This window comes from Natator depressus, chromosome 4, assembly GCF_965152275.1.
Source record: "Natator depressus isolate rNatDep1 chromosome 4, rNatDep2.hap1, whole genome shotgun sequence".
Taxonomy (NCBI): Eukaryota; Metazoa; Chordata; order Testudines; family Cheloniidae; genus Natator; species Natator depressus.
Genome location: NC_134237.1, coordinates 141177160 through 141197578, shown reverse-complemented (window position 1 = coordinate 141197578; position 20419 = coordinate 141177160). Strand labels below are relative to the sequence as shown.

General features: G+C 53.1%; 1 protein-coding gene across 1 annotated transcript in view; it reads right to left on the bottom strand.

Annotated features, from left to right (window-relative positions):
• The window catches only part of LOC141986946 (dedicator of cytokinesis protein 2-like), a 334430-nt gene that overhangs the window by 32318 nt on the left and 281693 nt on the right, over nucleotides 1-20419 (bottom strand). The window contains exons 32-37 of the mRNA XM_074952036.1: nucleotides 10568-10668; nucleotides 10183-10241; nucleotides 8911-9059; nucleotides 7248-7333; nucleotides 6596-6752; nucleotides 5585-5625 (exon numbers count right to left, since the gene is read on the bottom strand). Coding sequence (XP_074808137.1) covers nucleotides 5585-5625; nucleotides 6596-6752; nucleotides 7248-7333; nucleotides 8911-9059; nucleotides 10183-10241; nucleotides 10568-10668 — 593 coding nt within the window. The remainder of the gene's footprint in view (nucleotides 1-5584; nucleotides 5626-6595; nucleotides 6753-7247; nucleotides 7334-8910; nucleotides 9060-10182; nucleotides 10242-10567; nucleotides 10669-20419) is intronic.

Below are 20419 nucleotides of genomic sequence, written 5' to 3'. Positions count from 1 at the left end.
GGGCTCATTTGTCCATGGTGATGGAAGATCATCTCAGTTAGAGGGGAGTAGATGGTCTCCAGCTGGATGGATGGATGGATGGATGGATGGATGGATGGATGATGTCAGCACTGTAGCATGGGGGAGGTCCTTCAGACCCTCAACCAAGGCTTCAAATTTTCTGTTTGGATGGAGTTTGGGGCGCTGCATCTTTGGAGTCTTTGTCTCTGTCTTTGTTGTTCGTATGATCACTGATGTTGTTGTGGATATGGTGAGTATCTGTTCCTCTGGTACGACTGATACCTATTCTGTCCCCCTTTTTATGGAAGGTATGTAAATGCCTAGGGATCAAAGAGTCGCCCGTGAATCTTTCATGATGTGCAGCACTTGATTGGCTGCAAAGAGCTTTTCACCATCAAATGGGAGGGCTTCGTCTGTAGATTGTATTTCTTGGGGTAACCCTGAAGAGTTCAACCATGATGCCCATCGCATGACCACAGCGGTAGCAGCAGATCTAGTAGCTGTGTCTGCTACATCTAGGGATGCCTGCAGGTCTGTCCTCGCTACCCTTCCGAGACCAGTGATTTAAATTTGTCTCTTTTTCCTCAGGTATATCATTAATAAAGTCCAAAAATTTTGCACAGTTTCTGTGGTTATACCTGGCGAGTAGTGCCACATAGTTTGCCACCTAAATTGGAGAGTGGAGGAAGAATATACTTTGCGGCCAAATAAGTCCGACCTCTTACTGCCCTTATCAGTTGTGCTGTTGTTTCCCTCTCTGGCTGGCTGCCTCCACAACCAGTAGTTGGGTGCTGGATGGGTGAATAAAAATTCAGTTCCCTGTGAGGGGATGTAGTACTTTTTGTGAGCCCTCTTGCAGGTGGGCGGTACGGTGGATGGAGTTTGCCGTACTGTTTAGGAGGTTCCATTAGCACCCCATTGATTGGCAGCGCTATCTCGGATGGTGAAGGTGTCTGCAAAATGTCCAGTAATACATGTTGGGCTCCCAGTACTTCTTCGAGAGGAATTTTTAGTTCATCATCCACCCTTTTGAACAAATCCTGAAAGTGGTTGCTGTCATCGGCGGTGGTTGGGGATGGGGGCATTATTGCCTCATCTGGAGAGGAGGATGTGTTATTAATGTTTGGCGAAGTGTCAGGTGCAAGACACTCTTCCTGTTCTTCTATGGGATCCTCCCTTGGATCAGTTGTTAAAGTCTCCGACGGTGTCATAAATACCAAGGGAAGGGTAAACACCTTTAAAATCCCTCCTGGCCAGAGGAAAAGCCCTTTCACCTGTAAAGGGGGTAAGAAGCTAGGATAACCTCACTGGCACCTGACCAAAATGACCAATGAGGAGACAAGATACTTTCAAAGCTGGAGGACGGGGGGGGGGGGGAATAAAGGGTCTGGGTCTGTCTGTGTGATGCTTTTGCTGGGGACAGAACAGGAATGGAGTCTTAGAATTTAGTAAGTAATCTAGCTAGATATGCGTTAGATTATGATTTCTTTAAATGGCTGAGAAAATAAGCTGTGCTGAATGGAATGTATATTCCTGTCTTTTGGTCTTTTTGTAACTTAAGGTTTTGCCTAGAGGGATTCTCTATGTTTTGAATCTGGTTACCCTGTAAGGTATTTACCATCCTGATTTTATAGAGGTGATTCTTTTTACTTTTTCTTCTATTAAAATTATTCTAGTAAGAAACTGAATGCTTTTTTCATTGTTCTTAAGATCCAAGGGTTTGGGTCTGTGGTCACCTATGCAAATCGGTGAGGATTTTTATCAAACCTTCCCCAGGAAGGGGGGTGCAAGGTTTCAGTGAGGATTTTGGGGGGAAAGACGTTTCCAAATGACTCTTTCCCAATAATAAACCCGGTTAGACGTTTGGTGGTGGCAGCGAAAGTCCAAGGGCAAAAGGTAAAATAGTTTGTACCTCGGGGAAGTTTTAACCTAGGCTGGTAAAAGTAAGCTTAGGAGGTTTTCATGCAGGTCTTCACATCTGTACCCTAGAGTTCAGAGTGGGGAAGGAACCTTGACAGATGGTGAAGGTGGAAATCTAATGCCTTCCCTACGTGGGCTGGGGGGTCTGTTGTAGTGTCTTCTGTAAGACCCCCATGGGTCCCAATATGGCCAGTTCGCGGGGAAAGGCATGGGTGGTCCCATCCATGGATGCCAATACCATGGTGGTATTTCGTTCCCCTATGTGGGCCTTGATCGTAGTGGTCCAGCTGTCATAGGTGTTCTATTCGGGGAGGAATAGTGAGGTGAGAACATCCCTTTTTCCTTGTTGTCCTCTTCACTTGAGATTGGAGGGGCTATCAGAGATAACGGTTGCTCTGGTACCACGCGCACCGGGGAGTCCTCGATGTCCAGAAGTGGGGACTCCGGTATGAAGGAGACAAATAGATCTTTCTGGCGCAGAAAATGGTGTGGCGCCAGGAGCTTCAGTGCCAATGAGGTCGGTGCCGATTGTGTTGATGATGTAGCAGTCGGTGCCGATGCTGTTGTGGTCTTTGTTGGCGCCATTGTAATAGTAACAGTGGGAGGCGGCATAGTCGGCAGAATGGCTGTCAGTGCTGTCTCCTTCAGCGTCATCAATGGTGCCTTGATGGAGGACGTAGGCTTAGAGCCCCTTGACTCTGCACAGGAGCGCTGTGTTTCGGCAGAGGCCACTGCACAGGTGGTGCTGGAGGTTCCCGGAGAGTTTTAAGTGCTGATCAGCTGTGTGGTCGACACCAAGGAGAGCAATCTGGTGGGAGACCATTTCCTTTTGTTCTGCTCTCTGTGAGGTAATGAGGATGCTTGTTTTCTTGCCAATTTTTGAGGAATGGGTCTCAGGAGACCTTGCCATTAAAATGCCTTTCTGTGAGCAACCTGTCTTCAGGACACACAGCTTCCACCTTCCTGGGTCTGACCTCAGAGCATTCAGCATCCTCTGCCCCTCTGTGTGCTTCCCACAGCGAGTCCGCCCAGGCGGGGTCCTGGGGAAGCAAGAGGGTCCTGCCCCCCAACTCCGCAGTCAGACGGGACTCTCAGCCAGCCAGTAAAACAGAGGTTTATTAGACAACAGGAACATGGTCTAAAACAGAGCTTGTAGGTGCAGAGAACTGGACTCCTCAGCTGGGTCCATTTTGGGGGGCAGTGAGCCAGACAACCACGTCTGCACTTCACTCCATGTCCCAGCCAGCCCCAAACTGAAACTCATAGAATCACAGAATCATAGAATATCAGGGTTAGAAGGGACCTCAGGAGGTCATCTAGTCCAACCCCCTGCTCAAAGCAGGACCAATCCCCAATCAAATCATCCCAGCCAGGGCTTTGTCAAGCCTGACCTTAAAAACTTCCAAGGAACGAGATTCTACCACCTCCCTAGGTAACGCATTCCAGTGTTTCACCACCCTCCTAGTGAAAAAGTTTTTCCTAATATCCAACCTAAACCTCCCCCACTGCAACTTGAGACCATTACTCCTTGTCCTGTCTTCTTCTACCACTGAGAATAGTCTAGAACCATCCTCTCTGGAACCACCTCTCAGGTAGTTGAAAGCAGCTATCAAATCCCCCCTCATTCTTCTCTTCTGCAGACTAAAAACAATCCCCGTTCCCTCAGCCTCTCCTCATAAGTCATGTGTTCCAGACCCCTAATCATTTTTGTTGCCCTTCGCTGGACTCTCTCCAATTTATCCACGTCCTTCTTGTAGTGTGGGGCAGAGAACTGGACACAGTACTCCAGATGAGGCCTCACCAGTGTCAAATAGAGCGGAACGATCACATCCCTCGATCTGCTGCCAATGCCCCTACCTATACATCCCAAAATGCCATTGGCCTTCCTGGCAACAAGGGCACACTGCTGACTCATATCCAGCTTCTCGTCCACTGTAACCCCTAGGTCCTTTTCCGCAGAACTGCTGCCTAGCCATTCGGTCCCTAGTCTGTAGCTGTGCATTGGGTTCTTCCGTCCTAAGTGCAGGACCCTGCACTTATCCTTATTGAACCTCATCAGGTTTCTTTTGGCCCAATCCTCCAATTTGTCTAGGTCCCTCTGTATCCTATCCCTGCCCTCCAGCGTATCTACCACTCCTCCCAGTTTAGTATCATCCGCAAATTTGCTGAGAGTGCAATCCACACCATCCTTCAGATCATTTATGAAGATATTGAACTCCCTCCAGCCCCTCCTCCTCTAGGCTTTCCCCTTTCCCGGGCCAGGAGGTCACCTGATTCCTTTGGTCTCCAACCCTTTAGCTCTCACCTTGCAGGGGGGAAGGGCCCAGGCCATCAGTTGCCAGGAAACAGGGTGTCAGCCATTCTCTGTGTCCAGACCCCTGCACACACCTGCCCTCTAGGGCTCTGCTACGATCATACACCCTTACCCCACCACCTAGAAACTTAAGAACTGAGGCACCCCCACACTATTCAGAGTAAACATTAATAACAGTCTCACTTCGTCACACCAACGGACACACTCAATGTGTCCGTTGCTTGGGGGAGATGCACATACCCCAGAAATGTGCCCATTGTAATAACTGGGCTCATAGAGACCTGAGGCTAAAACTCATCTTGATGGAGAAATCACTATGGAACACCTCTGATCGGGGGCAGGAAACTGCTTCCCAGCAGAGATCATCAAAAGGAGACTTCCCCAGAGTCCTGACTGGCTTCATGGGGAGCAGTTCCAGAGCATCGCCCAGGGACTCCGTGACAATTGGATACCAGCATCACTTCTCTGCATGTTGTGCAGCGTTTGAAAACTGGTGAATCCGGCATTTTTGTCAGTTCACAATATCTATCCTAACTATCCTAAGGGAGAAAAGAATTAAACTATTCTTTTTTTTTTTTTTAGGAAGAAAAGGAGTAAGTAATTTACTAAAAAATGAAACTTATGCTTCCTATCCTATTTTAAACTATCTAAGAGAGTACTACCTAAGTGTAATGGGATGGCTAAAGGCTCTGTCCCAGGCTGGGGATGGTTGAGAAGGAAATGAGGGGTCCGGGTTGCACGCTCTAGATGAGGTGCTAACGGCGCCATGAGGCAAACACTGTGCATGCGCGACCTGCACAGACATGGTTACTAAAACTCTCTGAGCAAAGGCGCAGGGATGCACCATCACCTGAAGTGGAACACCCACAGAGACATCACTCAAGGAAGAAGCAGTGCCTGGGCCCTGCACAGCCAGACAGCAGAGAGCTAGACCTAGTCCATGAACCTCGGGGAGCCTGCCTGGCTCTGGGAGCCCGTCCTGTCCCTTCCTGGCACCATCCTCAGGGCGGGTATTAACTTCCAGCCAGTGGCCCCTGTGCAAATCCACCCACAGCAGCTGCACAGGGGCCCCCGAGGGCCTCTTTCTAACTGCTGAACCTTTGTTCCAGGGCATGATGCACCTAGGGGGCTGCAGGGCAGGTACTGAGAAGAACCATCTTATTCTGCTTGTGAGTGAAGCCCATTGGAGTGGAGGCCACAGGACGCTTTGGTGGAGATGGGATGGGCCCTGCCTGGGCATATAGGGACAGAATCCTGGGGCACAGCTCTCACAGACCCCCGGGGCACATGGCTCTCACGGACCCCTGGGACACACAGCTCTCTTGGATCCCTGGGACACACAGCTCTCACCTGATGTACATGGCCTGGCGGTCAATCTCCTTGTAGAAGTTCTGGGGAAGGAAGAGCAGAAGGAGGAAGGTGACTGGCGGAGGAGGTACTAAAGAGCTCTGGGCTAGATCCACAGAGGGACATTGGTGCTTGTGTGTAGGCACCTGCTACCTCGTGGGATCTGCAGCCCAGAAGAGGGTGCCCAGCTCCCCACACAATGGATGGGGAGAGCCAGGCCCCTGAGAGTGGGTCCCACAGAAGCCAGTGATAGGTGGGGAGCTGCCGGAACTAGCCAATGGGAGATACTGACCAGAAGGGTGAGGTCTCAGTCCTGCCCTTCCAAGGGCTGTAGGCGCCAACCTCCCCCAACCTGGCCCTCACAGCACTGACCCCGGCTGCAGAGTAGCGCCTAGGCCAGGCCAGTTGGTTCCAGCACTCCCCCAGCTTTGGGAGCCCCAGGTTCAATTCCCCCTCTGCCAGACGTAGAGCAGGGATTTGAACACGGGTCACCCCTACCCATGGGGCTGTGGGGTGTCTGGGCAGGGTTCCCAGCCTCTCCCGCTGAAGCCACTGCACCGTGTAAATGTCCCTGCTACCAGCCATGTCAGGGGCCAGTTCTCAGGGCTCGGGTACAGCAGGGGATACCTGGGGGAGCAAGGGAGGGGCCCTAGCAGACTTGTGTGGGAGGGGGCTGCAATAGCCCTGGGGCCCGAAAGGGAATGGGAAGTCCATCCCCACATGTGCTCCAAGGAAGGGGGGCTGGTGCCTGAGAGACAGGACGTGTCTCTGCCTTCCCCAGATGGGCCATGTCCGGTCCCCCCTCAGTCCCAAGGGCAGCAGCAGAGAAGCCTCCCTTGTCACCATGTGTCCCGTCTGGCCACACGGCCTCATGCACCAGAGGGCATGGCAGGCCCATCGCGCTGTCTGGGGCGCGCGAGCTGCCCGGGCAGACGCTGGGCTGCCCAGGGGGGCGCGCGAGCTGCCCGGGCAGACGCTGGGCTGCCCAGGGGGGGCGCGCAGCCAGGGACCCACCAGCAGGTTGACGGTGCAACTCATGCTGTAGGTCTTGTTCTCGTCGTTCATGACAGTGCGATAGTCCAGCAGCCGCTCCAGGAGGCCCGTGACCAGGGCCACGAAGTTCTCACTGGGCTTTGCCAGCTCAGGGTGATTCCTGCAGCAGCTGAGGAGGCTGGGGAAGAAAAGAAGGATTCACAACCCTGTTCCCCTCTGCCCTGGCCTGGAGCCTGATGCAGGCTGGGCCCATTCCACACAGCAACAAAAAGGGGATATCTTGCTCGTGGCAAATGACAGCTCCTCCAGCCCCGGCCTCTCCCAACAGGGGGCGCTGTGGGAAGCGGGGCAGGAGCTGGGTGTAGGGGGAGCTCCCGGCTCCTCCAGCCCCGGCCTCTCCCAGCAGGGGGCGCTGTGGGGCAGGAGTGCTTACTGTGCGGGGCTCCAGTTTGTCAGTGGGGCGAGGGCGAGGGACGGAGCTCCCGGGGCGCCCGTGGGGCAGAGCTGGCAGTGACAGACTCATCCTTGGTCCCAGCACTCCGGCTGGCAGCTGCTGAGGGTGATTCCAGGACACAGCAGCAGGGGCACGTGGGGAAGGTGCGCACGGCTGTAGGAGGGGCCAGACAGGGGCAGGTGTGAGGGGAGGCAGGGGCCAGGCTGGGCGGAGACTCACATGCTCTGGAACAGCTGCTTGTACTGCTCGTCCCCACGGCCTCCCTCCACTTCGCTGTCCAGCTTGTGCAGGATCTCGTCCTCGAACTGCGGAGAGGGGCAGCATGAGCTGGGCTGGGGCACTGCCGAGCTCTGGGCGCCCCAGGGGCTGCAGCAGCAGAGATGCTGGCAATGAAGAAGCCCCTGCCCGGGGCCTGGTTCAATCCTGATCTCAGCGGGGGTTAGACTAGACCCTTGCGGTGCCTCCCGGCCTGTGGGTCTAGAGCCCTTTCCCAGGGCTTCTGCCCGTCACCCTCTCAGCATCCCCAGCCACGCCCCATGATAGCCTTGGGGGGCGCAGGGCCACTGCCCTGGGGAGCTCCCTACCCTGCCCCTCAGCCGCAGCCACAGCACAGGCTGCCCCAGGAGGCTGGGCCAGGAGACTCTGGGCAGGGCCTGTGGTGATAACTGGGCTGACAGATTTCCCCACATTATGAGCTCAGCTGTGAGAGGCGGGTGGGAGCGGAGCACGTCCTGGACTAGCTGAGCTCTTGAGTCCCTCCCAGCCACGGTTCTCTGACAAGTGTGGCCACGAGTAGAGCAAGCGCTGGTGGGAAAAGGGGCGGCCCAGGCTGAATGAGTCCCAAGGAAAAGGCCTGATCTAACCCCAGGGCTCCGGAGAACAAGTGCGGGAATCAGTGACCCCAAACCGGTGTGTCGCCAACAAGGACAAAACACGGAGGGGTTGGGCTGCTCCACCCCTCCCTCCCTCCCTCGCTCCGGGGGTCCTGAAACAAAAGCCCTAGGGCGGGGGGGAGTGGGGAGACAACCACGGGGACCCCTCAGCCTGGCTATGGAGCAGTGCGCTGGGGTGGCATGTAAGTCTCTATTGAGGCCAGCCCAGGACAGTACCTACAGATGGGCTGTTTAGGGGGAGGGGCTCGGGTGCAGCTAAAGTCCCCAGGCAGGGAGGGCAAGGGGTGCTCCGGAGAGGGGCTTGGCCCAGCGAACCCAGGAAGGGAGGGCGAGGGTCACGCTCGGGGGACGGCTTGGCTCAGTATCCCCGGGAAGGGAGGGCGAGGGTCATGCTTGGGGGGAGGAGCTTGGCCCGTGGCCCCGGGAAGGGAGGGCGAGGGTCGCGCTCTGGGGAAGGGGCTCGGCCCGTGGCCCCGGGAAGGGAGGGCGAGGGTCGCGCTCGGGGGAGGGGCTTGGCTCAGTATCCCCGGGAAGGGAGGGCGAGGGTCGCGCTCGGGGGGAGGGGCTTGGCTCAGTATCCCCGGGAAGGGAGGGCGAGGGTCGCGCTTGGGGGGAGGGGCTCGGCCCGTGGCCCCGGGAAGGGAGGGCGAGGGGTGCGCCAGGGCTGAGAGGCTCAGTGTCGAGGGCCTGGGACCAGGCGCAGGGGCTGAAGGGAGCTGTGTTCCTGTCAGGGCCAGCTGGGTCACGGCCAAGGGGGAAGGTGACAGGCCCTGTGCCTCGTCTCTCCAGCTGGCCTCTGGCCCTGGTGCTCTCTTTTCCCAGAGCCTCCCCCCACTGCCCCTGTCATACTGGCACAGACCCCCATGGGAGGGGCTCACCACCACAGCATGCCTCCTAGCCCAGGGCTGCTCTCATCCTTTGCCTTGTGACTACGCGCGCCCCCTCCTTGCACCCTGCTGGCCCCAGACTCCCTGGGGCCCAGTACGCACCATGCTGAAGGTCTTGGTCAGCTGGTACTCGCACAGCATCATGTCGAAGAAGATGGGGATGGTGGATTTGCGCAGCTCCAGCTCGGGCACCAGCGTCATCTCCAGGATGGGGCCCACCATGCCAGGGATAAACTGAATCTTGTGATGGCCTGAGGCAGGGGCAGGAAGGGACTGGTGGGAAGGGTATTGCTCTCCCAGGACCCCTCCCCTCTCCCCATGGCGGGAGAGCCCGCTCCTTCCTGCCGTGGGCAGCAGCCCAAGGGCAGGATCTCCTTGGGGATGTGGCGGTATCACCCTGCCTGCCCAGCCCTGTGGGACACTGGCAGAATTTATTACACGCCTTTCCGAGGCACCCAGATCAGGCCTAGCAATGAGCTGGGTCCTGCCCCAGAGAGAGCAGCATCCAGGAGCATGATGATTGGCAACAGGTATAAGGGACAGACAGACGGGGAGCGGGGCTGCGTCGCAAGGGCCTTCTCAGCTGCACACCCACGTGGGACCAGCTCGAGACGGGAGATCGGATTCAGTCCCTCTTTGTAGTACCCCCTGATGCTCCAGTCTTGCTCCCCACACCATGCAGCTCTACTGATGCCCCTCAGTCCTGCCCCACAGCCCCTTGGCTATTCCAGCTGTTTCTGTTTCTGTTTGGCTGGCTTGCGGAGAAAAATGCAAAGACCCAGGAGCCCCAGCTGTGCGCTCTGTCTGCCAGAGCTCAGTATTGCTCTAGCTGCCAAACCGAAAGGTAGGGAATTATTCTCAGAGGCCAATACTGGAATGTCCCAAAGAGGACGAGACGTATGACTGTTCTCCCCTAGTACAGACCTAGCAGGTCCTTCATGCCCCTTGGTACCTGGACTGCATGTGTCAGAACAGAGATAAGGGGTACGCCAGGGACCGGAAAGCCAAGGCGGAAAGCTGATTGGCTACTCCTTGTATTGGCTGATGTAACTTTTCCTTGTAAACAGGCAGGGCACACAGAGATGGCTTTCGAGGTTAATGTCTGGGTAAGGTGAATGTCACATCACTGCATGGGGCAACTTCCCGGAGTGCTGTGCTGTATCACCGGTGTATAGCAATAACCTGGACATTGGGTTTCTGCTTTCTGGAGTATATTTCATAACGAACCAAAAAGCTGTCATGCAAATGACTATGATCCTGCCCCTCAGGCTCAGCCGTGCCTGGCCCCACCCCAGAGCTGCCCTGCCCAAGGCTTAAGCCCTTCCCACCCTGGCAAGACAGCAGCTGCCTCCAGCTGCCCTGTGCCAGCCTCACCTAGGTTGTACCACATGTCCCGGATGGCAGCTCCAATTGTGGCTCTCATGTCTCCGTACCTGATGTGATAAGGAGAGGGAATTATTCCCTCCAGCCCCTGTGCCACCTGGACCATTTGAGGTGTCAATAAGGGCAGATAGGGGCTTCAGGGCTGGGAATCCAGCACCAGATCCACCCCCCTTCCCATCCTCGATGGAGGCTCCAGACGCAGCCAGTCTAGAGCATCACCGGAGAGCAGGGAATCCCCTGCCTGGTTACATGACAAAGTCAGGAGGCACCTCCAACCATTGAGGCCAGCAGAGGAGCCCAGGCTGTGGCCATGGAAGATGGGCTCCACAAGGTCCCATAACCCCCAGGGCCCAGTGGAGATAGGCAGGTGACTCACTTGGCAAGGATGGTCGTGCGCTTAGCCTGGGAGAAGTTCTCCAGCTGCAGGGAATCCTGGGTGAGGAAGGCAACTGCCAGGTGGAAATAATTGTTCCAAAGCTGTAAAGAAAAGATGGGCTCAAAGGTAGCTACAGAGACATCAGATGCATGGGACCCAGAGGTGAGGGAGTGGGGCAAGGCCAGGGAGTGGGGGGAAGGAGGGGAGTGAGATGGGACGAGGCATAGATTCATAGATTCCGAGGCCAGAAGGGACAATTGTGATCACATAGTCTGACACCTTCCCCCTCCCTCCCCTTCCCCCATACAGCCCAGAGACGTGCTCCACAATAATTTCTAGAGCAGAGCTTTTAGAACCAGGGCGGGCAAACTTTTTGGCCCGAGGGCCACATCGGGGAATAGAAATTGTACGGCGGGCCATGAATGCTCACGAAATTGGGGTTGGGTTCAGGAAGGGGTGAGGGCTCTGGCTGGGGGTGCAGGCTCTGGGGTGGGGATGGGGATGAGGAGTTTGGGGTGCAGGAGGGTGCTCTGGGCTGGGACCGAGGGGTTTGGAGGGGGATCAGGGCTGGGGCAGGGGTGTGGGAAGGGGTGCAGGTTCCGGCTGGAGGTGCAGGTTCTGGGGTGGGGCTGGGGATGAGAGATTTGGGGTGCAGGAGGGTGCTCCGTGCTGGGATCGAGGGGTCTGGAGAGGCTGGGGCAGGGGGTTGGGGCATGGGGAGAGGCTCAGGGGTGCAGGCTCAGAGCAGTGCTTATCTCAAGCGGCTCCCAGAAGCAGTGGCATATCCCTTCTCTGGCTCCTAAGCATGGAGTGGCCTGCGCCCCTCGGAGCGGGGACATGCTGCAGCTTCCGGGAGCCGTGTGGTGTGGTCCCAGACCCGGCTCCCCAGTGGGAGCTCACGGGCCGGCTTAAAACGGCTTGCAGGCCGTAGTTTGCCCACCCCTGTTTTAGAAGAACATCCAATCTGGAATGAAAAATTGCCAGGAATGGTGAATCCAGAAAGACCCTGGGTGAATTTGTTGGTGTATATCTATATCTAGATCAATCTACATTGTGATTCATATATCTATGTAATATGTTTAGGTCATTGAGGCCTGGTATGAATGATGCGTGCTTGACATGAATGTGTGTGTTGCAAGTTAGCAACCAAAGCAAGGACTTAAGGTCAAAGACTGTTAGAACTATTTGTGCAAAAACCAATCTTATGTTCTGTGGCAAATTGCCGGTACGATTTTGATGGGTCCCACGCTTCCTCTTCTTGGGAGGCAGGGGTGTTCAGGGCACAGTTTCCTGCCCCTGAACTAGGGTATCTACTGTCCCACTAGTAACCCAGAGAAGGGTAGTGGAGAGGGAGGGATCCGGGCCCGCCCTCTACTCCGGGTCCCAGCCCAGAAGCCCTAGGGATAGTGGTAAACCACTTGAACTAGTGCTTCCTTCCCCTGGGCTACTTCCCTCTCCTGCTTGTCAGCTTGTGGGGCTTCCTGCCCTCTCTCTCTGCACAAACCGGGTGTCTCTTTACCTAGGGTCTTGGTCTTCTAGCCAGCCACAGCACTTCTCCAAACTCTCCTCTACTTCAACTCCTCCAAACTGCTCTCTGCTCCAACTCCAAACCACTCTGCTCCACCTCCTTCCCCTGGCTGATTGAAGCAGGGTTTTTTTTTTCAGGTGACTAGCTTCAGGTGCTCTAATTGGCTTCAGGTGCTTTTAATTAATCTACAGAAACCTTTCTTCCCTCTACAGGGAATAAGGCTTCAGCCTGGGACTTACATCTCTCTCCTAGATCACTCTCCTGCTACCTTCTGGCCATGCTGTATCACAGTTCTGAGAAAAATACTGAAAATCATCAGAAAAGGAAACAACACCAGGTGGACTGATATAAAATTGTATCAGAATTAGAGGAAGTGGCATGCCTGGGACCATGGTGGCCTGCCCAGGATTGTCTCTTTGGAATTGTGTGGGTAGAAGGCCTAGTAAACAAAGGCAAAGAACCGATGACGCAACAGAATGGACTATAAATGGTGCCTATGATTTATGCAAATCAGAGTTTTTTATGGATCCAGAGTCCCGTGTGGATATAGATGTGATTTTGCTGGCTCCCCACATCTTATGATCTTATCCTGACAGAGAAGGCCGTCCCTAGCCATTTGGGTGCCCTACACAGCCCCTGCGCGACACACCCCAGGGTCTGGGAGGCAGGAGCTGTGGGTGGGTACTTTTGGGGGCCCCGCAGACCCAGAGTGGCCTGGGGGATTAGCGGCCTGGGGGGCCGGGAGCAGCCTGCTCCGCTTCCCTTGCCCCCAACCCAGTCATGTCGCTCGGGGAGGAGGCTTGGGGGAAGGGATCCCCACCCCCACACTCACCGGCAGCGGCGGGAAGCGGAGCAGCCCGGCCCCAGCCCACTCTACTCCGCCAGCTCCCAGCCGTGTCGCTCCACTTCCCGCCGCCAATTTTTGTGTCATCTGCAAACTTCAGTGATGATTTTGTTTTCTTCCACGTCATTGATAAAAACATTAAATAGCGTAGGGTCAAGAACCGATCCCTGTGGGACCCCATTGGAAACAGACCTCCTTGATTATGATTCTCCATTTACTATTACATTTTGAGATTCACCGGTTAGCCAGCTGTTAATCCATTTAACGTGTGGCATGTTAATTTCATATCGGTCTAGTTTTTTGATCAAAATGTTGTAGGGTTCCAAATCAAGCACCTCACAGATGTCTGTGCGTAGTGCAGCAACACTGTCACCTTTACCAACCATACGTGTCATCTCCTCAGAACACAGCGAGTTTGGCAGGATCTATTTTCCATAAACCGAGGTGACTGGCATTAATTACATCACTGTCCTTTAGCTCTTTATTAATCGAGACCCAGCCACTCCATTGTCTTACACAGGACAGATGTCAGCCTGACAGGCCAGTAATTAACCAGCTCATCCTGCTTTCCCTTTTTAACACTGGCATAACGTTAGCTCTCCTCTGTCCCCTGGAACTTTCCCAGGGCTCCAAGACTCACTGAAAATCTTTTTGCGAATACAGACTAACACGGCTGCTACTCTGAAACCTGTCATTACGCAAGGCACTGCATTTAGCCGTATGGAGTGGAAATCTATTAACTGCATGAAAAAACTCGTACAGATACAGACAGACATCATCTTCCTCTCCAAATGCAAACAGATGGACATTGTACCAAAAGGACTGCAGGTAAAAAATCCATTACAATCTACATACCACACAGACTGTGCTGACAGCTTGTGCCACACGCTCTCAAAGAAACTGCGGAATCACCTGATCAAGATCCTCTACAGCAAACAGGGAAAGATTAAGAATGAGCTCTCAAAACTGGATACTCTCATAAAAAACCAACCTTCCACACAAACTTCCTCGTGGCTGGACTTTACTAAAACTAGACAAGCCATTTACAACACACACTTTGCTTCTCTACAAAAGAAAAAGGACACTAAACTTTCTAAACTACTGCATGCCACAAGAGACCACAGCAATGGTTCCCTCAACCCACCCAGCAATATTGTTAATCTATCCAACTATACTCTTAGCCCAGCAGAAGAAGCTGTCCTATCTCAGGGCCTCTCCTTCTGCCCCTCCACCCCCACAAACACGATACAGTTCTGTGGTGACCTAGAATCCTGTTTTCGACGTCTCCGACTCAAGGAATATTTCCAACACTCCTCTGAACAACATACTAATCCACAGAGGCCTCCCGACCAACATTACAAAAAGAAGGATTCTAGGTGGACTCCTCCTGAATGCCGAGACAGTAGACTGGACTTCCACCGACATGCACGGGTGAAATTGTGGAAAAGCAGCATCACTTACCCCACAACCTCAGCCGTGCAGAACACAATGCCATCCACAGCCTCAGAAACAACTCTGACATCATAATCAAAAAGGCTGACAAAGGAGGTGCTGTTGTCATCATGAATAGGTCAGAATATGAACAAGAGGCTGCTCGGCAGCTCTCCAACACCACTTTCTACAAGCCATTACCCTCTGATCCCACTGAGAGTTACCAAAAGAAACTACAGCATTTGCTCAAGAAACTCCCTGAAAAAGCACAAGATCAAATCTGCACAGACACACCCCTGGAACCCCAACCTGGGATATTCTATCTACTACCCAAGATCCATAAACCTGGAAATCCTGGGCGCCCCATCATCTCAGGCACTGGTACCCTGACAGCAGGATTGTCTGGCTATGTAGACTCCCTCCTCAGGCCCTATGCTACCAGCACTCCCAGCTATCTTCGAGACACCACTGACTTCCTGAGGAAACTACAATCCATCGGTGATCTTCCTGAAAACACCATCCTGGTCACTATGGATGTGAAAGCCCTCTACACCAACACTCCACACAAAGATGGACTACAAGCCATCAGGAACAGTCTCCCCGATAATGTCACGGCAAACCTGGTGGCTGAACTTTGTGACTTTGTCCTCACCCATAACTATTTCACATTTGGAGACAATGTATACCTTCAAATCAGCGGCACTGCTATGGGTACCCGCATGGCCCCACAGTATGCCAACATTTTTATGGCTGACTTAGAACAACGCTTCCTCAGCTCTCGTCCCCTAATGCCCCTACTCTACTTGCGCTATATTGATGTCATCTTCATCATCTGGACCCATGGAAAAGAAGCCCTTGAGGAATTCCACCATGATTTCAACAATTTCCATCCCACCATCAACCTCAGCCTGGACCAGTCCACACAAGAGATCCACTTCCTGGACACTACGGTGCTAATAAGCGATGGTCACATAAACACCACCCTATACCGGAAACCTACTGACCGCTATTCCTACCTACATGCCTCCAGCTTTCACCCTGACCACACCACACGATCCATCGTCTACAGCCAAGCTCTGCGATACAACCGCTTTGCTCCAACCCCTCAGACTGAGACAAACACCTACAAGATCTCTATCAAGCATTCTTACAACTACAATACCCACCTGCGGAAGTGAAGAAACAGATTGACAGAGCCAGAAGAGTTCCCAGAAGTTACCTACTACAGGACAGGCCTAACAAAGAAAATAACAGAACGCCACTAGCCGTCACCTTCAGCCCCCAACTAAAACCCCTCCAACGTATTATCGAGGATCTACAACCTATCCTGAAGGGCGACCCACCACTCTCACAAATCTTGGGAGACAGGCCAGTCCTTGCCTACAGACAGCCCCCCAACCTGAAGCAAATACTCACCAGCAACCACATACCACACAACAGAACCACTAACCCAGGAACCTATCCTTGCAACAAAGCCCGTTGCCAACTGTGCCCACATATCTATTCAGGGGACACCATCACAGGGCCTAATCACATCAGCCACACGATCAGAGGCTCGTTCACCTGCACATCCACCAATGTGATCTATGCCATCATGTGCCAGCAATGCCCCTCTGCCATGTACATTGGTCAAACTGGACAGTCTCTACGTAAAAAAATAAATGGACACAAATCAGATGTCAAGAATTATAACATTCATAAACCAGTCGGAGAACAGAGGCTCTGGCTGTTTAAAAATAGAACAGAGGCTCTGGCTGTTTAAAAATAGCCAGAGCCTCGCGAACCAGCTGAGCGGCAGCGAACCAGCTGAGCAGCGGGGACAGCAGAGCAGCTCACAGCAGGAGTTTGCCTGGGAGTTCGCCTGGAGTGAGCCCAGTGAGGCTTACATCTTGCAAACGTCTCTGAGGAAGCTCATAGTAGGTAGGTGATATGGAAGGGGGGGGTTCAGCTGTTGTGACCTGTACTGGATGTGCCATGTTTGTCTTTCTTCCACAGGACAGAAGCGGCTTTGTCTGTACAAAGTGCAAGCTGGTCTCCATATTGGAAGAGAAGACTGAAGGTCTGGAGCAACAGATAACGACCCTGCGTTGTATACGAGAAACTGAGGATTTTCTGGACAAAACTCAGGATAGGCTTCTAGGGGCACAAAGCTCTAAAGATATAGAGCAGGTTGCACAGAGGAGCCAAGAGGCCAGTGAAGAAGCTTGGCAACATGTGACCTCCAGAAGAGGTAAGCGGAATGTCCGGGTTCCAGTAACACAGACACAGGTAACTAACCGCTTTCATGTTCTCTCCACAGGTACCATTGCGGAGAGTGGACCAGATGATATGTCTGGGGGGAGAAAGCAGAAGGAGACTCCGCTGGTTGGAAGGCATGAGATGCGATGTCCTGAGGTTGGGGGTTCCACGACCACCACTCCCAAGAGGAGAAGGCGGGTGGTGGTGGTCGGGGACTCTCTCCTCCGGGGGACTGAGTCATCTATCTGCCGCCCTGACCGGGAAAACCGAGAAGTCTGCTGCTTGCCAGGGGCTAAGATTCGCGATGTGACGGAGAGACTGCCGAGACTCATCAAGCCCTCGGATCGCTACCCCTTCCTGCTTCTCCACGTGGGCACCAATGATACTGCCAAGAATGACCTTGAGCGGATCACTGCGGACTACGTGGCTCTGGGAAGAAGGATAAAGGAGTTGGAGGCGCAAGTGGTGTTCTCGTCCATCCTCCCCGTGGAAGGAAAAGGCCTGGGTAGGGACCGTCGAATCGTGGAAGTCAACGAATGGCTACGCAGGTGGTGTCGGAGAGAAGGCTTTGGATTCTTTGACCATGGGATGGTGTTCCATGAAGGAGGAGTGCTGGGCAGAGACGGGCTCCATCTTACGAAGAGAGGGAAGAGCATCTTTGCCAGCAGGCTGGCTAACCTAGTGAGGAGGGCTTTAAACTAGGTTCACCGGGGGAAGGAGACCAAAGCCCTGAGGTAAGTGGGAAAGCGGGATACCGGGAGGAAGCACAGGCAGGAATGTCTGTGAGGGGAGGGCTCCTGCCTCATACTGGGAATGAGGGGCGATCAACAGGTTATCTCAAGTGCTTATATACAAATGCACAAAGCCTTGGAAACAAGCAGGGAGAACTGGAGGTCCTGGTGATGTCAAGGAATTATGACGTGATTGGAATAACAGAGACTTGGTGGGATAACTCACATGACCGGAGTACAGTCATGGATGGTTATAAACTGTTCAGGAAGGACAGGCAGGGCAGAAAAGGTGGGGGAGTAGCACTGTATGTAAGGGAGCAGTATGACTGCTCAGAGCTCCGGTACGAAACTGTGGAAAAACCTGAGTGTCTCTGGATTAAGTTTAGAAGTGTGTGCAACAAGAGTGATGTAGTGGTGGGAGTCTGCTATAGACCACCGGACCAGGGGGATGAGGTGGATGAGGCTTTCTTCCGGCAACTCACGGAAGCTACTAGATCGCACGCCCTGGTTCTCATGGGTGATTTTAATTTTCCTGATATCTGCTGGGAGAGCAATACAGCGGTGCATAGACAATCCAGGAAGTTTTTGGAAAGCGTAGGGGACAATTTCCTGGCGCAAGTGCTAGGGGAGCCAACTAGGGGGGGCGCTTTTCTTGACCTGCTGCTCACAAACCGGGTAGAATTAGTGGGGGAAGCAAAAGTGGATGGGAATCTGGGAGGCAGTGACCATGAGTTGGTTGAGTTCAGGATCCTGATGCAGGGAAGAAAGGTAAGCAGCAGGATACGGACCCTGGACTTCAGGAAAGCAGACTTCGACTCCCTCAGGGAACAGATGGCCAGGATCCCCTGGGGGACTAACATGAAGGGGAAGGGAGTCCAGGAGAGCTGGCTGTATTTCAAGGAATCCCTGTTGAGGTTACAGGGACAAACCATCCCGATGAGTCGAAAGAATAGTAAACATGGCAGGCGACCAGCTTGGCTTAATGGTGAAATCCTAGTGGATCTTAAACATAAAAAAGAAGCTTACAAGAAGTGGAAGGTTGGACATATGACCAGGGAAGAGTATAAAAATATGGCTCGGGCATGTAGGAAAGATATCAGGAGGGCCAAATCGCACCTGGAGCTGCAGCTAGCAAGAGATGTCAAGAGTAACAAGAAGGGTTTCTTCAGGTATGTTGGCAACAAGAAGAAAGACAAGGAAAGTGTGGGCCCCTTACTGAATGAGGGAGGCAACCTAGTGACAGAGGATGTGGAAAAAGCTAATGTATTCAATGCTTTTTTTGCCTCTGTTTTCACTAACAAGGTCAGCTCCCAGACTGCTGCGCTGGGCATCACAAAATGGGGAAGAGATGGCCAGCCCTCTGTGGAGATAGAGGTGGTTAGGGACTATTTAGAAAAGCTGGACGTGCACAAGTCCATGGGGCCGGACGAGTTGCATCCGAGAGTGCTGAAGGAATTGGCAGCTGTGATTGCAGAGCCCTTGGCCATTATCTTTGAAAACTCATGGCGATCGGGGGAGGTCCCGGACGACTGGAAAAAGGCTAATGTAGTGCCCATCTTTAAAAAAGGGAAGAAGGAGGATCCGGGGAACTACAGGCCAGTCAGCCTCACCTCAGTCCCTGGAAAAATCATGGAGCAGGTCCTCAAAGAATCAATCCTGAAGCACTTACATGAGAGGAAAGTGATCAGGAACAGTCAGCATGGATTCACCAAGGGAAGGTCATGCCTGACTAATCTAATCGCCTTTTATGATGAGATTACTGGTTCTGTGGATGAAGGGAAAGCAGTGGATGTATTGTTTCTTGACTTTAGCAAAGCTTTTGACATGGTCTCCCACAGTATTCTTGTCAGCAAGTTAAGGAAGTATGGGCTGGATGAATGCACTATAAGGTGGGTAGAAAGCTGGCTAGATTGTCGGGCTCAACGGGTAGTGATCAATGGCTCCATGTCTAGTTGGCAGCCGGTGTCAAGTGGAGTGCCCCAGGGGTCGGTCCTGGGGCTGGTTTTGTTCAATATCTTCATAAATGATCTGGAGGTTGGTGTGGATTGCACTCTCAGCAAATTTGCGGATGATACTAAACTGGGAGGAGTGGTAGATACGCTGGAGGGGAGGGATAGGATACAGAAGGACCTAGACAAATTGGAGGATTGGGCCAAAAAAAATCTGATGAGGTTCAATAAGGATAAGTGCAGGGTCCTACACTTAGGATGGAAGAATCCAATGCACCGCTACAGACTAGGGACCGAATGGCTAGGCAGCAGTTCTGCGGAAAAGGACCTAGGGGTGACAGTGGACGAGAAGCTGGATATGAGTCAGCAGTGTGCCCTTGTTGCCAAGAAGGCCAATGGCATTTTGGGATGTATAAGTAGGGGCATAGCGAGCAGATCGAGGGACGTGATCGTTCCCCTCTATTCGACACTGGTGAGGCCTCATCTGGAGTACTGTGTCCAGTTTTGGGCCCCACACTACAAGAAGGATGTGGATAAATTGGAGAGAGTCCAGCGAAGGGCAACAAAAATGATTAGGGGTCTAGAGCACATGACTTATGAGGAGAGGCTGAGGGAGCTGGGATTGTTTAGTCTGCAGAAGAGAAGAATGAGGGGGGATTTGATAGCTGCTTTCAACTACCTGAAAGGGGGTTCCAAAGAGGATGGCTCTAGACTGTTCTCAATGGTAGCAGATGACAGAACGAGGAGTAATGGTCTCAAGTTGCAATCGGGGAGGTTTAGATTGGATATTAGGAAAAACTTTTTCACTAAGAGGGTGGTGAAACACTGGAATGCGTTACCTAGGGAGGTGGTAGAATCTCCTTCCTTAGAAGTTTTTAAGGTCAGGCTTGACAAAGCCCTGGCTGGGATGATTTAACTGGGAATTGGTCCTGCTTCGAGCAGGGGGTTGGACTAGATGACCTTCTGGGGTCCCTTCCAACCCTGATATTCTATGATTCTATGATTCTATGAACACTTCAATCTCTCTGGTCACGCGATTACAGACATGAAAGTTGCGATATTACAACAGAAAAACTTCAGAACCAGACTCCAGCGAGAAACTGCTGAATTGGAATTAATTTGCAAATTGGA